The following is an 18,717-nucleotide window of genomic DNA, read 5'->3' on the forward strand; positions in this document are numbered from 1 at the left end:
CTACCCAAGACTTCTGTAAAACTTTCCTGTAAAGTATAACTACTTCCAAACTATCATTACTCGAGATCTAAAGCTTTAGACAAAAACAAGCCATACAGCATTATATTATAGGATTAATGGCTTTATCCACGGCGGAGGTTACCCCCCCCTCCCCCCCTCCCTAAAGTGAAATTTGAAGTGGGCGAGGGTTATTATTTTCTTGATGCTATAAATGGCCTAGAACCTGAAGCGTCGTGTACCTGGATTTGTTTTGGAAAAGATGGGTATAGAGAAAAATAGGTTAAAACCTTCCCCAAATAATTCATGTTACAACATCACAATTGCAACACATTATCAGGAAACAGATTCCCAGATCGAGAACCTTGCCAACACTGATTCTATCAATTAAAATTCAAATATGTATTTAAATTTATTATGATAACATGCATAAGTAGCGAAGGACAATTTGACTTATAAAGCAAATGTCCAGTGAAAAGAGAAGAAGAAAATTAAAGAGATTAGTTTTTTATCGCCTCGTATTGTAGACAGCTTGCCGCGAATGGTAAAATGTAAAATTATAAGATTAATTCCATTTTTAATGATTTTTATCTTATTATTCGTAGAAAATTGACTTTAATCAAATACGATATATGATTTTTCAGCATGGCTTATGACCTGTTTTAATCTAGTTGGCCTTCCTAGCATTACAGACGGACATTCACTAACAAACACTTTTAGAGTAGCTTAATACTAAAAAAATGTATTTAACCTTTATTTATTGGAAATTGTGTATTCATCAAGTTAACACTAATTATCTCCAACATAAATGTAAATTTTAGTTGTTTATCGCATCGTATTATAGACAGCTTTCCGTGGATATTAAAATGATAAAAATATAAGAAAGAACCAGTATGGCTAACAATGCCCGGACTAACAAAACTGGTATTTTATGATTTTTAATTTGATATTCGTAGATAATTGTCTGTACTACGATGCTATACATGATTTTTCAGTATAAAAATCGGCTTCGATGCCATTCTGAAAAAAAACAATTAAAAATCTTGGTAAAAAAAACCCAACAATGCAATTTTCTTTTTGTCGATTTTTTTTAACTGCACAAAAAAGCCAAATCTATAATATAAAAATATGCATAAAAGCTCCTGAAACTTAAAAAGTTATGAATCTAATGGTTCTTTACATATGACTTTATTTATTAAAAAAATCCTTATTAAAATAGATTTATTATTACTTGGATGTTACACCATACTTTCATATTCTCTAAGAAAATGAAACTCCCAGCTGGTTTAAATAACAATACCCTTTAAACTCTATTTGCCCCATCCCGTCACTCCAACTTGATAAACGAACTGACCAATAAATAAGTTCCATGTTACCAAACTAAATTGACGACAATTTCCCCCTCCCTGTCATAATATCCACGTATTTTCTATATCCTATCTTTTTAATGGGATTTAATTAAATAATACATAGTTAGACTCTAGCATAGCATTTTAAATAGTCATAAAGAGTTCTAACCTTTTATTTCTCTCTTAATTTTCTGGGAGGGAGGGGACATTCTACTATAAATTATTCTAGTACCCAAAGTTTTCTTAAATGTTGGTTTTAAATAGGGTTGGCAATCCGAATCCGGAATCCGCCCAAATTTTAGCCAATTTGGAATCTGAATCCGGAATCCGTTTTTTAATAGCGGATTCGCATTCTTAATTGGTAGGCTAAAATTAGCGTCTTGAGTTTTTCTTTCAATTCCGTCTTTTTGAAGGCAAAGATTATCATCATTATATATAATATCTTTTAAAATCTGGTTCGATTATCGGAAGTGAATTATAATTTTAAGGACATATGTGATACTTAATTTTTTTAATTTTTAAGAAAAGACTTTTAAAATATTGCTAGAATCCGGAATATGAATTCGGAATCCGCCAAAAATAAGAATCCGCGGAAATTTTTTGGACGGATTCTTGTAAGAATCCGAATCCGGTCCAAAGATTTGACGGATTGCCATCCCTAGTTTAAAACTTTAGGTACTATTATTCATAAAGTTAAATGTTCTAACGTTACAACGTCAGTTTTAATCTACAGAAAGGGTAATGTTGTTTATAATCATTGGGGATGTACATCAATTAATTGTCCACTGTCCTATCCCTTAAGATCCTTGCTAAATTGTAAACTGGCTCTCTGTTATTTATTTATTCGCATTTATATATTTGTGTTAATAAAACTAATATCTATTAAAAATAAATCAATATTTTGATGTAGTTATTATAAAACAATGATGGCAACATCTATAAAAGCGAAGCTCTGAAATGGTAGGACAAACGGAAATTAACTCTTGTAGAGTGCTAGAACTGAATAAGGAGAATAGGTATAAATGTATAAGTCTAAACGCATTTTTAAGTATTTAAGTTGCAAAACTGCTTTAATACAGAAAACTGTTTAAGGATATACTTACATTTTAAGGATATAATTATAGAGATGCTTAGCTTAATTACTTTGAGGACGTTATTGAATTGGCTGGTTTATTACGTTTAGTTTTCAAACATTTTAACCATTGATTGTAATCTACAGAAAGGTTAATTTTGTGCATCATCATTTGGGGATGTACATCATTTTATGGGCATTGTCTTATCCCTTTAGTTCCCCACCTCGGTTTACACCATTAGTGATGTAAACCGTTAATATTAGGTAGTTTTGACTTCAGCTGGCGTTTGATTTAAATTTGCTGCTCAGGGAATTTACAAAAACACTGGAATCAATCAGGGAGTAAGGGAGGGGACAATGGGCAATTAATTCAATATAAGAGTTATCAAAAAAAGGGCATAAAATCCAGTTTAATCCAATAAATTTGTAGGAAATTATAAAGGGATTGTTAATTGAATAATAGATTTCCATAGCGTCATGTTAAGTGAAATCACAACTTGTTTTTGATGAAATATATTGAGGTTTTTTGGTGTGATTTTTATATTAAAAGATTATTGAAACCGACCAGCTGCTAGCAAGAATATGACTGCCCCTTTGTATTCTGTTTATTTCCCTTACCCCACCTCCCTTTTACCTTCTCCTCGTCTGCTACATTCTAAACTAACACAACAAGTGTTTATTTCCCTTGCCCCCACTTCCCTTATCTCTTCTCCCCGTCTGTAATATTCAAAACATACATAACGAGCAGCGGCATTTCATGCGCAAGTCCCCAAACTCAGTCAGAAACTGCTAAATTCTTGCACATTCCCTTTAAGCCAGTCCCCAAAGTCTGAGACTCCTAAAAATTGAATATTTGATCCATTGTCCCCTCCCTTACTCCCTGGGAATCAATATAGAAAAGATGAACTTAAAAAAAATTAAAATTGATATCTTCTATAAAAAAAAGATGAGCTTAAAAAAATTATGGACATACAAACAAGATTGAACATTTATGAATTGGCGAAAATACGCAAATTTTCATCAAGACCAATTACACCATTAATTTTGCTACTATAATAAGTAACAGACAACCTACTTTAGTCTGAAAGTCCCAATTGTGCATGGACATTAGTTGCACCTGTTTTGGGCCAAGGCATTACCTTACAATTATCGGCGCGCACCTGACATATCAAAAGAATAGTTATTTCTCGCATCGTATTATAAACAGCTTTCCGCGGATATAGAATGTACAATTATATGATTAAAACCAGTTTTTTTTATATTCGTAGAAAGCTGGATATAATACGATGATAGACATAGTTTCTTTTGTATGGATGAGAACCGGTTCCTATCCACCGGATTCGAATGAATACGAGAAAACATTATATATGTCTTTCATTATGACGCGGTGTTAATATGAGATTCGAACCTATCACCTCCCCGACGACGAGCGGATGGGTTATTAATTTACTAATGTATCGTCCATTGTCTTATCTCTTAAGATCTCAGAATCAATAAAAACACAATCTAGAGAATCACATTTTTATTTGACATATATTTAACACCGGGGTATTTATAACATTTTCATTTACATACAGGGTGTTTTATTAGTAAGAAAAATATTCAACTATTTTTTGGTATGTTTTTATGTTTTATCACTTTTTTAAAAATCCACCAAATTAACTTAAGATCACTGAGTTTTAAAAACAAGATTTTTTTTCAAGTATGGCTTCGAAACCTAATAATGTCCACTGGATTAGAACCGGTTTTCAGCCTTACCAAAAAAATCATGTATAGCATCGTAATACAGACAATTTTCCACGTACATTAAAATAAAAAGCATTAAATAAACACCAGCGTTGTTAGCACAGGCCTTCGATCCCTTGGGGCTAACAAAACTGGTTTAAATGATATAATTTTTAATTTTACTATCCGTGGAAAGCTGTCTCTAATACTATGCGATAAAACAAAAATCAATACATAAAACAGACCAAAAAATAGATTGATAAAACACACTGTATATTCTTTTTAATAATTCATATATTAATTATTATATATATATTTATCATAGAAGAAAAAGTCATCTATGTTTACAAAAATACTGAGACTAAAACAAATTTTGCCTTCATTCCTTTTCAAGAATTAAAATCTGTAATTTGCTTATTTTTTTATTTTGTATGAAAATTACTTTTATCGTCATGTGTTTTTAAAGAGTCGAATTTTTTTAAATTTAAATAATGCAGTTTTGGAAATCAAATCTTAAAAGAAAATAATAGGGATCGGCAGCTTAGCGTCAGCTGCCTTTAAGCCTAAGGGAAAGCAACCTTATACAAATTTATATTTTAGACTTAGTCGCGATTGGCGAGCTCTGGAAAAAAAGCTTTGATACTTGATATTAATGCAATTAATTAAGAACACATTTAAATTTTGTTATCACTCTGTTAACTATCTAAATAATCATGAATTTAAATATGTTCAAAAAAAATTGACACACTGTAAGTATATGAAGGTAAAATTTTAAAAGCTTGATATTAAAATTTTTGGGCTCAGTTAATGTTATGTAATTTTTTTTTATAGTTTGAAACCGATTAATATCCGCTGGATTAGAACCGGTTCTCCTCCATACTGAATTGTATAGTATCGAATTATATACAATTTTCCAGGGAAAAAATCATAAAAGAATACCAGTTTTGTTAGCGGCCTTAGGTGCTAACAAATCTGGTTTTCATCTCTTGATTTTTTTATCCACGGAAAGCTGTCTATAATACGAGGCGACAACTAATTATTATAATTTTGTGTATATGATTATATAAATACATATTTTTAAAACAATAACATATATTTTTACAAAAACACATATTAATTATTTCTTTTTTTACAGTAAAAGACAACTTTGGTTCTAAATGTGTATAATTTTGTATATATATTTATATTTTTTAAATACAGGGTGTCCCTAAAAAAAGTTACCATAAATTTTTTAGTCACTGAAATGTTTCACCTTTTCATATTCTAAACTAACATATTTTTTGAAACACCCTGTATCATATAACATTAATATAATTTATATTTTTATGTATATATTAAATATATAGTATTTAGGTATTTTGTATATTGTTAAGCAGAATAATTTTGACTATTAAATTCACAATTTACATAAACATACATTTTTCTTTATCTAATTTACTTTTTTTTCAAATATTATTGTTGTTAGAAAAAATATTTTGACTAATCTCTAAATTTTTTCACTTTTCTTATTTTTTTACTTTTTAATTGAAATGATATTTGTTATAAAGTATGTTTTATTTAGAGGAACAAAAGTATTGCCTAATTTAACCCACTTACCATTGTCAGAAATTAATAACCAAAAATTTCTTATTTACTTCATTGCATTGGTTTAAGGCATTTTTTATCAGAAAAAGATAGTTTTCCACAAATGATACCTAAAAAACCTGTTGTTTCATTATTTTGTAAATATCAATGGACCAATACTAAATTGCAGAAACTGTGCAGCCAGCTGTTTGGAAGCTAGATTTATTTTAAGTTATTTAGTTGCTCAGAATTTGGTGTTTGTCCACTAATTTTTCCAAAATCACTTAGAATGAAAAAACTGGGTCTTGATTGAGATATTTGTGGAAAACTGCTAAATATTTTTTTCTAATACAAAATGCCCCAAGCCAATGAAGAAAATAAGACATCGATTATTAATTTCTGTCAATGGTAAATGGGTTAAATAAACCCATACTCATGTTCCTTTAAATAAAAACACATTGAATTAATAATTTAAATTGAGCATCTAAAATAATTTTTAATTAACATTTAAAAATAAACTTTGTCAAACACCTTGTTTAAATCCAAAAATATAATTTTCTATGTTTCTCTCCAAATAGTTTTTTTATATCAAATATACAATTTAAATGATTTAGGACGGCAAGAAATAAAATACCCTTAATTAAAACAATTTTTGAAAAATAAATAAATTAAACTATTTATCTGATTTTTTTCTAAATAATAAATATATACTTTTTTTCATAAAACTAAAAAATTCCATTACTTAAATATATGTCAATAGTCTTTTCATATTTACTGCAAAATTCTTAAAAACAGAATATTTTATAAATTCTTTTCTTCGACGAAAATATATAGCTCAAAAAAATTTAATTATTTAAAATTTTATTTCCAAATCATTTAGGTAGCAAATTAATTAATTTTTAAGATTTTTAATAAAAAAAAAAGATTTCAAGGATGAAAAAAAGCATCAAACATTTTAGCTACAACATATTACAACAATCAAATTGAGTAACGTCCACAAAAAAAAAATGCTTTAGCATTATTATCAAAAAATAATGATATATGAAAATTTTAATAACAATAAGTTATTCAAAAACTAAACAAAATGCAAAAAATAAATAAAAATGCCTTTGTTTCCATGGTACTTCAATGTCTATAAGAATTTTTGAGATCACTTTTTTATTTCTTGTAAATATGTAGAATTCAACATTTTTCAATATCTTTTTTTAGCACTTTTAAAAATATATTCTTTTCTCACTTTATTTCAGTTATTTAACGTAACGTATTAGAGACAGCTTTCTGTGGATATTAAAATGTAAAATTAAAAGATTAAAACCAGTTTTGTGGGCCCCGAGGGGCCGACAAAACTGGTATTAATATTATGATTTTTATTTTAGTCTTCGTGGAAAATTGTCTGTAATACGATGCTTTACACAATTTTTCAGTGTGACTGAGAACCGATTTTAATCCAGCGAATAGTAATCGGATTCAAAACCGTACTGGAAAAAGATTTCACTTCACTGTCAATTTATCAAAGGAAAAAGAAAAATATTTGATGAATATAATTTGACTATGGTGCTTCATAGGACAATATATAAAAAGATTGTGTCATACTGAAGACAATATAGAATAGAGTGCAAGTAGATATTTCAATGTTTTAAAGAAATTTTTAAAATCTTTTTGTTTGTTTGTAAGATTTTACACTTGTTCCTGCTGAAATAATAACAACTTTTAAGATATGGCTCCAATTTTTTTAAAATTTAATCTTCAACTTTGATTTTGATTTTTAATGCAAAAATATCCATTTTTTAGTACTTTTAATATTGCTTTCCCTCAAAGCGCCTGGCGAGCACAGAAACCTCCCACTCTTTTAATTTGGAAAAATAATTTTAAAATTAGGGATAGAATAGTTTTTATCTTTATCCACAACACCTGCGGGTTGTCTTAACCCTAACACTGTACTCAATATAACATATCCTAATGTACAAGAAATTAGCACAAGAAAAAAAAACTCCCCCCCCCCCCTCCCCTTATTTTTATTTCAATTCAAAATAAGCACCAAAGAAACCTTTATTTGGCAGAGAGAGGAAGTACAATGCGCTGTTATTACACAAGTTCCCGAAGTTATATAATAACGTTTCTCGTATTCATTCGAATCCGGTGGATAGGAACCGGTTCTCATCCATACGAAAAAACTATGTCTAGCATCGTATTATATCCAGTTTTCTACGAATATAGAAATGTACAAAAAAACTAGTTTTAATCTTATAATTGTACATTCTATATCCGTGGAAAGCCGTTTATAATACGATACGAGAAATAACTATTCTTATTCGTTAACTTTACAACTTTGAGGACTTTAGTGAATTTTGATGAGTTAATTCATTAAGTTGAGTGTTTAAACGTTTCAACTACTAATTTTAATCCACTGAAAAGGTAATTTTGTGTATTATTATTGAGAATGCCATTGTCTCAGCCATTTAAATCCCTGCGTATTTGCCAAGTTTTTACAAGTTGTTATTTTCCTGCATTGCTGCTTGATACATAGATAGACCTGCCATGGCGGACAAGGCCTCCATCTCCTCCTTTTCCTTCTCCCAGGTCTCCAGATGGGACAGGGCTGCACTGGCCGTGTACCTGAAAAAAATTAATAAACTTTTGACTTATTGTAATGATTTTTTTCTTCTGAATAACGGTTCGTATTTCTTTATAGAACGCCTACAATTGAAAATTTAAACATAAATTGCCAATATACTCAAAAATCTAATTTAGACAGACAAACATTTCTCCAAGGTCTCTATGTGGGACAGGGCTGCACCTGCCGTGTACCTGAATTTAAACAAGATTGGTTCCCATGAAAACATATGCATTTGTTGTAATGTCCTTTGTACACAGACATACAATACAATGTCTTTAAACGGCCAGGATACTCAAATTTGAGGTCCTGGGGTTATACGCAAAGTCGAGAATAGTTATTTCTCGCATCGTATTATAAACGGCTTTCCGCGGATATAGAATGTACAATTTTAATATTAAAACTAGTTTTTTTAGCCCCGTGGTGCCGGAGGCACCGGCTAAAAAAACTAGTTTTAATCTTATGATTGTACATTTCTATATTCGTAGAAAACTGGATAGACATAGTTTTTTCGTATGGATGAGAACCGGTTCCTATCCACCGGATTCGAATGAATACGAGAAACAATTTAAAAAATTAGAATATATTGTAAAAAAAAGCCGCATTGTTACTCTGGATAAGTGTCACCTAATATTCATTATTCATCTTAGAATCTATCTAATTTATCCATCTAACTACCTGGCAAGAATATATCTATCTATCTACCGAGCTAGAATATATCTAAATATCTACCTGGCAAGAATAGGCCAATATTGAGTCTGTATAGCCAATGTTTTCTGTAAAGTTTCCACCCCATTTTTACAAGGTCGTCTTTCTAACTCCTCTTGGCATATCTTCGCTATCTTGTCTCCCATCAGAGCCCTGAAAGCAATTGATAGTTAATTAGTGATTGGTTGGTATAAAATAACAGTGTCTAATCTTTTCCAGCATGCCTTTGACACAGGTTATCATATTCCCTGGATTAGAACTGGTTCTCAGCCATACTGAAAAATCATGTATTGCATTAGAGACAATTATCTACAAACAATAAAATAAAAGTCATAATATCAACATAAGTTTTGTTAGCTAAGGCCTCCGGCCCCTCGTGGCTATTAAAACTTAAAATAATTAAAAGATTTTGAAGATATACTAGTTATTAAGCACATTTTGTTATAGACACTTCAAATGTCTGTAATACGATGATATACATAATTTTCCAGTATGGCTGAGAACCGGTTCTAATCCAGCGGATATTAATACAAATGTACTGCATGGTTAAACCTACATGATTCCATCTTATATTTGAACTTTTGTAATATGAATGGAAATTTACATTTTTTGTAAAACCTCAAAAAAATTTCAAATATATCAAATATTATAATTTTACTTTGAAATTGTGTTTCTCGAAATTTTACATAAAATATGTCCAAGTACATAGATTTCATAACTTTTCAATGTGATATTTAGTTACATATAAATTCCTTTTTACTAGCGAGCGCTACTCTATAAATCAGTGAGTCTGTAATGCAATGGGTGAAATGTAATTTTCTCGGCTGCTGTTGAAGAAATTTGTCTGTTGTATTTTCAGTGAGGATTCTTATGGCATATGCACATCTAGTCTATACATTATTTTGTCTGTCTGTTTGTCGGTCATGCTCCAAAGGACTTAAACCTTTTTTTAAAAAAAAGATTTCATGATTTTATTTGCAAGTTCTCTCTTTTCTTTTATTTGTTATGAAAACTAAACAACTGCTCTGTAATACACTATGTCTGTTTATCCATTCCATGACTTTTCTTCGCTACTTATTGATGTAGTCATCCTTGTTTTTACAGAAAAATCTTAAGAAAAATAACAAAATATCTAATAGTTATGAAATTTTCTTTAATAGCGAAGCTACTCTATAAGTGTTTGAGAATGTCTGTCCTTCTATATTTCAGTTATAAATTATACTTGGATCCAATTATATACTAACTAGCGGCTTCGCCCCTAGCCTCTAGGGGCTTTGCGGTTACTGAGATCTTAAGCTTCAGACGGACAGACATCGTTCTACTTTGTATTATAGATTAATATACCTGCAGCATTGTTCAGCACTTTCAGCCAGCACTCCTGTATGATACCCACCTGAAATTTGGTAGATTTTTAGTCACCTTAAAATTGGTAGATTTTAAAAATAATAATGGATCATTGGACTGTAAATTACACTGGTAACCAAAGTTTTATAAGCACATTATCTTATTTGTGGGCTCAAAAACTTTAATTAAATTTTGATTGGTTGTTTCAATACTGATAAAGTAACACGGCTCTATAAAAAAATGGTACACACACCAGGGACGTCCAATGGGGGGAAGGGTGAAAGGGTGATTACACCCCCCCCCCCCCCAAACGAATTTATAGAAAACTTTTTTAGTTTACCCCTCCCCCCCCCCTAAATTAAAAAGCTCGAACGTCCTTGACACACATAGACAAACTCTTTCTAGTCTTCTGTTTTGAAAGGACCATACAAATGACTAGAAACCACAAAAATACGAGATAGTGGAAGAATTAAAAAAAAAAAATTGTATTGTTTTTAAGAAAATAGATTCTAAATTGATATGCATTATGCATTCCCAAATATGATACACAAAATTACCCCTTCTGTAGTTTACAATTAGTTGTTGACACGTTTGGACACTCAACTTATTAAACCAACCAATTAAAATTCTATAAAAGTCCCCAAAGTTGTTAAGCCAACGAATAAGAAAACCATAATGTAATAAACAATATGTCCTCCCTCCTTGAAAAACATTGAAAATGAATAAAAATTGTATTTTTTGTACCTTCCAGAACGAGCTGAACTTTACCACCAGCCAGAGCCATGAGTTGGTGAGTCAGAAAGGCAAAACAGGCAGTTGATACCTCATACCCACCTGAAAATACATTGAAAAAATAATCTTTGAATATTTTCTTTCTTGTTTCTATATAAAATCTATCCCCCTTCCTGAATCTCAAAAATCAGTTATGTGACGTCATAAAAATGAGGGATTATCCGTCTCTTTTTTAAGGGTTTTCTTTCCAATTTCTCCTCTCATCTCCGTCATTTTTATGACGTCACATGGCTGAGTTTTTAGACACTTTGTCCAGTTACATTGATTGAGATTGTCAAATTTTAAAATTTCATTTCTGAACCAAATCTTGCAAGCAAAATGCATGATAACGCGGCCAAACGTCCCACAGACAACCAACCTTTTGATTACACAACTTTTGTCTGGGTGTCATAACTGTACATGGTTATTAGACGCGCCTTACTTGGGCCAAAACATTCCCATCACACAAACTAATAAAGAATTAGGGACCATTTTAGCGTATTTTTATTTAAGACTCGATGATAAGCCAAGATGCTCCAGGTACGGGTATAATACTTATGACAGTTTTTCGAGACTAGTAAAATAAAAAATTCAAATATTTATTCCGTAGTTTTATTACCTCTAGGGGCTCACAAAACAGGAATTAGTTTTATGAATCCAATTTTATTTTTTTCAGTAAGGCTAAGAACCAGTTCTAAACCAGCGGATATGAATCGTATTCATAGCCATACTGGAAATAAGATTATACCTATCGGATGTGGATGTCCAATGGCGGCATCGAATCCAGCTGAAACCAGCACAAAGTCTGGGTTGAAGCATCTGAAATAAGTTAGGATTAATCTCAGAGATTTTAAGGGATAAGACAATCCTAAAAGTAAAAGGATGTATATGTCTGTGTGTACCAAATGATCTTGCTGACCGCTGAACCGATATGATTCTTCTTCAAATTGGAGCCCTAATAGGTCTTGGGAAGGTTTATAACTATTTTTGGGGAGAGAACAACCACCTTCCCAAGATAAATCGTGCCTAGTAAAAGAATATAAGTTTTTTACTTTTTCTTTTTAAAACTAAAATTAAAAGTTGGGTAGGGTCAACTCTCCCCCTTCTAGAGTCCTCTAGTGGCGGACCTGTTAGTCTACAATAAAATGATATACTTCCTCAATGATGAGTAACCTAATTACCCTTTCTTCGAGATTTTAAAAAGTAGGTAACAACAGTAGTGGTGTTTACTTAATTGACCAGGGGGGTGTAAAACAAAAAAGAGTGAGACAGAGAAAATAACTTAATACATTTTTTATTCATGATACTTATTAGTGAGAATCACGAACGAAGATAAGTGTTCCTAATGGTATTTTCTTATGTCAGGCTTATGTAAGCTTTTAGTTAAGTATCCCTATGAAGTTTCTAAGTTATTGTTAAGTATTCCTAAATGTAGTAATGTTAAGTAAGACTTAGGGAAGCTTTAAGGTACCTTATGAAGTTTACTAGGGGTTCCTATTTTGTTCTTAGTTACATTAAGTTAGGTCAAGAAAAATCAGGTTTGATACACGAGTACCTTTTTGGTTATGTCTTAAAACAGCCAATTGTTTTTCTAACTAAAGATTTTTAAAAAATATTTCTATCTTTTTTAAGTTTTTGAGCACGGTTCCTTGTAAATTCTGCCACATACATCCTATCTGTGTTATAAATAATAGCAAGTAACCATCTAAGGCCTCTTTAAAGATATTTTTTTATTTTCATAATTATAAAGAATGGTTACTTCAAAATATTTTTTATAGGGTGATTTTTTTAGTAGAAAATATGGTAAATTAACCTCCCCAATATATATAAAAACACAAATCATATTCAAATATTGGAAATGGGCAGGTGTGCTAAACATTTGCAAATTATTTTTTTTCGTTAAAATGAATGAACAACAAAATAGAAGTAATTATTTGATTCTACATTTAAAGAGCTATAATTCAAATTTTATTACAATGAGTACACTTTTAGTTATTTATAATGTTTCTTTTTTTCTATTTATGTAGACGAAAAAAACTTTACTCTAATTAAGACTTATCTTTCATATTTTTTAATTTTATTTTTTAATTATTTAATTAGGGTTACATAATATTACTTAGGTATACTTAACATATAAAAGGTATCTTATCTAGTTAGGTCAGGTAGAAAGCAAGTACAAATTCTCATTCAATCCAGGGAGGGAGGGATCATTGGGCTTTCTAAAATATTACATTAGTCCCCAAATTTGTATTATAACGTTTTCTTATTCAATAGCTTAATAACTTTTGGGACTTTTTTTCGAAATTTAATTGGTATGTTCATTAATCTTAATATCCAGCCGTTTCAACCACTAATTGTACAGTACAAGGACGTCCAAGCCTTTTTTATATGGGGGGGAGGTAGATCAAAATTAAAAAATTTTGCCTAGACATCCCAAAATTCAATTTGGGCGGGGTATCAATTTATCTACTATTGTCTTATCCCTTTAGATCCCTGATTTCATCTACATTTAACTGATTGATATAATATTCATTTGTGTTCCTTCAGATGCGCTAAAATCCGTATACTAAAGTAGCAGGATGTTTGTTTGTCTGTGTGTCTGTCTGTGTGTCTGTACCAAAGGATCTCGCTAAACGCTGAACCGATCGGGTTCTCCTTAATATGTAGATTCTAATGGTTTCTGGGAAGGTTTATGACTATTTTGGGGGAGGGTACAACCAACCTCCCAAGAGAAATGACAAAAAATCGAAATATTTAAAATATATGGGAGACTTCATTGTAACATAAAGAGAATTATCGTAAAATAAAGAAGTAATGTAGAGACTTTAACAAATAAAAACATCTAAAGTGCCACTAGAGGCCTCTAGGGGCGTAGCTGCTATTTTAGAAATAAAGTAAAAGTGAAGGTAAATACAATGGTCATAAAAAAAGAGATATAATCAAGGATGTTTAAAATATCTTGCTAGCTTCTGGAATGAATAGGTTTCTTTTCATGGAAGCTTCTTATATGCCATTAGTTATATTTAAAAAAAAGGAAACTTATTCTTGCTTTAAAAAACTTTTAAAGATACTAAAAACTGTTTTCATGCGTAGTTCTTAGTCCAGTCCTACACACACAGACAGACATACACCATATCTTTTGGCTACCCCTCTAAAGATATTAGATTTATATGAATTGCTTCAAAATGTTTTGTACAGGATGATTTTTAAAAGCGAGGCTTTTCTATAATTATAATGTTTTCAGTGTTCTCTTTTCCCTAAATCAACACTTCATAATAGATAGGCGAAGCATTGCCGTAAAAAAATGTAATCAAAAATAAGTCATTTAAAGCTGTCATTCAAGATTTGAAGAAATAAAGGAACACCAATAAAGAAATTATCAAGTAAGAATTATTAAAAGGTATAATCTAGATACATACTCCCAAATTCAGCCAATAGGAATACAGGGGAGGATCAATCTACCATATATTGGTTAGAAAGTAAACAAAATTTGGTTAGAAAGAGCAATTATCCTTTGATATCATTCGCAAAATGAATCATCTATAAATAGTCTTTCATAGGATAAGCCTTTGCTTTGGTCATATGGTTAAAAAATTTCTTCCCTCGCATGATTTAAAGCATATATGACATAACATATATAAGAAGTCATCTTTAAATAGTTAACTTTCTTGGGATAAAGTAACCTCTTTGGATATTTCTTATTAAGTTTCACAACTTATTGGGCCCGATTTACCATCTAGATCTACTATATCTATTGGTTCATTATACTATACTTTTGTACTTTCTTGGTAGAATATTTTTTTAAAGGTTATTATTTAAAACAGCTAACTGTTCTTTTAGCTAAAAAATCATAAAAACTATATAGCTTTCATTAGTTTTTAAGTAGTTTCTATTCAAGTCCTGTCTGTGTTATACTTAATAGCTACAACCCCTCTAAGCTTTAAAGTTGTTAGATTTATAAAGAAAGGTTAAAAAAAAACGTTTTGTAGAGAGTGATTTCTTAGCTTGGTAAAGGCACCATGTAAAATATAGGTAAAACACATGACATATAATCAAATATTAGAAATAGGCAAGTGTTGAACCTATGATACTTTTTTGTTAAAATGTATGAACATCTATATAGATGTTAAAATTAAAATCTACAAAGAGCCACATGTTAACAAATTTTATATGTTTATTACAAAGAGTAGCTTTTAGTTCTATATGATCTATCCTTATAGTTTGTTTTTCTATTATAGTAAAATTAAAAATAATCCACACAAAGTTTTGTTGAAAAAACATCAAATTGTCATCCTAAGAAAGAATTTTATTTCTTATTATTTTTAAAATTAGTTAAGGTACCTTTTTTTGATAAGATACCCTAGGATTTTTGATGGAGAAGTGGATCAAAAGGGATGATTCATATAAGTTAGGGGCATCGAAAATAGGAAGGGGATTAAGCTACCTTTACATAAATAGTTAGGGATTCCTAAACCTTTCTTTGCAAAGAAAGCAGGTAGAAATTAATAGGGAAGGGTGGTGGTGGTGGGGGGGGGGGGGTTGATAAAGGTTACTTTCAAATTTATGTAAGCTTTTTTAGTACAACTTTAAGGTAGGCTTACATTAAAGTTAGCGATGCCTAAGGGTTCTTAATTCAAAAGAAAGCAGGTAGAGGTGGGAGGAGCTTTGACATCCAATGAATAGATATATAAGATCTAGATGGTCTATCTGGCACCAAATTTTGTCATACATATAGAGGTGTAAGACAAACCCTTTTGTTTATTTGTATCTGTATAAGTTTCATTTTGATAATTTCAGCAACAAAATGTTTAGATGATATAAATTTCTGAAATGCTTTTGATTATTTAGACGTATTTGTTTAAATTCAATAATTTGGGCAACAAAATTTTTAGATGATATATTTTTTCCTGATTCTTTAGCTTTAAATACTCTAGGAAGTAGTCCTATAGCCAAAAACCTGCTAAAAAGCACTCCAATTACCATGGATGTTTCCCTTAGAGCAATAAGAAATTAACCCTTACAGATTGGGGGGGCTAAATTAGCCGCCCCCCTCTAGTTTTTTCAATGTCACTTGCCTTCATTACATCATGACTTTTTAAGTTTAGTAATTATACATTTTTATATAAGCCGGTGCTTTTATTAAGTAGTAGATGTAAAATTTTTCATAGAATTCAGTTATGCAATTTTTAAAATAATTAAGTTTGTTTTTTTGAAATTAAGTCAATCTTAAGGTACCAAAACGCAACAAAAAAAAAGGAAGAAAATAGGCATTATGAACAAAAATAGTAAGATCTTTAATTTGACACCTTACTTTTTGAATTTTGTCAGGTAATTATTGAAAAAATTGATTTTTTAAAACCCACGAGAATAAAAACTTTGAACTTAATTTTATCATTACACAGGTATAAAAAATATGGGTTCATATATACCTTTAGAATCAGAAAAATATTACGAATCCATTATAAGCAAAATTGAAAAAAAGTAAAAAAATAAAAAATGGCCTAATATATTATTTTGTACAAGCAACACTTTCTTCATCCCCTCTTTACCCCCTCTTTACCCCCTTCCCATTTTTATTCTCAAAATAAGAAATAAGATGGTTGCCTGTATAATATAACATAATATTTTTATATAATTCCTTTTATTGTAGTTTATATACTATAGTGTAAACTTTTTATTTCAATTTTGCTTAGAATGGATTTGTAATATTTTTCTCATTCTAACAGTATATATAACGCCTATTTCTTATGCCTGGGTAATGATAAAATTAAGTTCAAAGTTTTTATTCTTGTGGGTTTAAAAAAATCGATTTTTTCAATAATTACCTGACAGAATTTAAAAAGTAAGGTGTCAAATTAAAGATTTTACCATTTTTGTTCATAATGGCCATTTTCTTTCTTTTTTTTGTTGCATTTTAGTACCTTAAAATCGACTTAATTTTAAAAAAAAAACTTACATTACTTTAAAAATAAGAGGTCTACAAAAAAACCGATTGCATATCTGAATTCTATGGAAAAATTTACATCTACTACTTACTAAAAGCACCGGCTAGCTATAAAAATAAAAGTAAATACACCTTCTTTGGTGCCACCTAACCGACTTTGACCGGACGCCATGACCGACACAGACTAGATATTCTTATAAGATCAACTCTTGCCGACATATAATTACTAAACTTAAAAAGTCATGAAGTCACAACTCTCTATCTTACCTACAAAAAAATGACATTGAAAAAAATAGAGGGGGGGGGGGGGTCAATATGACCCCCCCCCTGATCTGTAAGGGTTAATAGATAATTATACTTCTTAATATGAGAGTGTTGACAAAAAGTTACTGCTGTATATCTTGAATAGGAGATGAGATAATCATATTCTCTACATTTTTGTCTTTGAAGGACAAACTGACCGATAGACAAACATTTGGATCTAAAGAGTAGCTTCACTACTAAAAATTATTTACCCCTTCATCAAATGTTGGTAAAGATTTTATTGTGAGGGTAATAAAAAAAAAAAATTTCAAAGCATTTTTAGGAAGATAAACAACCATCCCTCCCCCCCCCCCCTTCCCCACATATTTTGACATCCTGACTTTTGTACAAAAATCTGCACAATTTTTAACCAATAATATGGCCGAATTATTGCTACATTGTTTTCCTATTGGCTGCATTAGAAAATGTGTATCTAAATGTCCTATATCTATTCAATTAAGGCAGGTTCCTAAAATCTAAAATTTTAAAAATAACAATACTAATAAGATTGGGAACATAAATGTAATTACATAACAAATTTAATTGAGAGAATGCAACTTTGTACTTCTCTTTTTAAAAGCGAAGCTTTTCTATAATAAGGGTAAGTCCGTCCATCTGTATCTGATAGCTCATATTATTAATTTAGGCATATAAGAATTATCCTATCAATTTCAAATAATGTTTCCTGTAATAGTTAGATACGATTTAGCAACTCTATAATCGTTATCCAAATGCCCACATGTTCATTTTAAACATACTGATTTTTAAAACTTTTTTTATAAAAACTTTAATTATTTAGTTATCCTATTCATCTTGATCTTATATTTGAAATAATGATTCCTAAAAAATGTGTGTATGTCATTATCCTGCATTTAATCAATTTTACATTAAAATTGTTTACAATTTTAGATCTTCGCTTTTATTGATGTTGTCATTCTTGTTTAGCAACTCTCTAATAAGAAAGGAAAAATGCAAAGAGTACATCCAATAGACAAATTCATGCAAATAGATTGTTAATTTTTTTCTGTTGTAGTAAAGTTAAATTTAATCTACAATATGTTTTGTTAAAAAAATGTATCAAATTGTCTAGCTAAGAAAGAATTTCATTCATTATTATTTAAATAAAATAAGGAAAGCCTTATTTTTTCTTAGGGTATCCTATCTTTTACAGAAAAGATAGGAAGAGTTTTTATAAATCAGCTAAACAAATGTTATCTTTAAAGTATTAAAAACAAGATTAAGGGAGAAAAGAAATAAAATGCTATCTTTAAAGTAGCAAAAACTAGATTAAGATTAATGGGAAAAAAGGAAAAAAAACGTAAGATAC

General features: G+C 30.1%; 1 protein-coding gene across 1 annotated transcript in view; it reads right to left on the bottom strand.

The window, feature by feature from the left end:
* Positions 1-8,052: 8,052 nt before the first annotated feature.
* LOC145306373 (uncharacterized) overlaps positions 8,053-18,717 on the bottom strand; it is a 67,701-nt gene continuing 57,036 nt past the window's right edge. The window contains exons 28-32 of the mRNA XM_080148467.1: positions 11,892-11,962; positions 11,117-11,206; positions 10,373-10,421; positions 9,053-9,181; positions 8,053-8,322 (exon numbers count right to left, since the gene is read on the bottom strand). Of these exons, the coding sequence (XP_080004593.1) occupies positions 8,193-8,322; positions 9,053-9,181; positions 10,373-10,421; positions 11,117-11,206; positions 11,892-11,962 (469 nt within the window). The 3' untranslated portion in view covers positions 8,053-8,192. The remainder of the gene's footprint in view (positions 8,323-9,052; positions 9,182-10,372; positions 10,422-11,116; positions 11,207-11,891; positions 11,963-18,717) is intronic.

Source organism: Acartia tonsa, chromosome 14 (genome assembly GCF_053477335.1).
Source record: "Acartia tonsa isolate MP-2025a chromosome 14, ASM5347733v1, whole genome shotgun sequence".
In the NCBI taxonomy this organism is placed as follows: Eukaryota; Metazoa; Arthropoda; class Copepoda; order Calanoida; family Acartiidae; genus Acartia; species Acartia tonsa.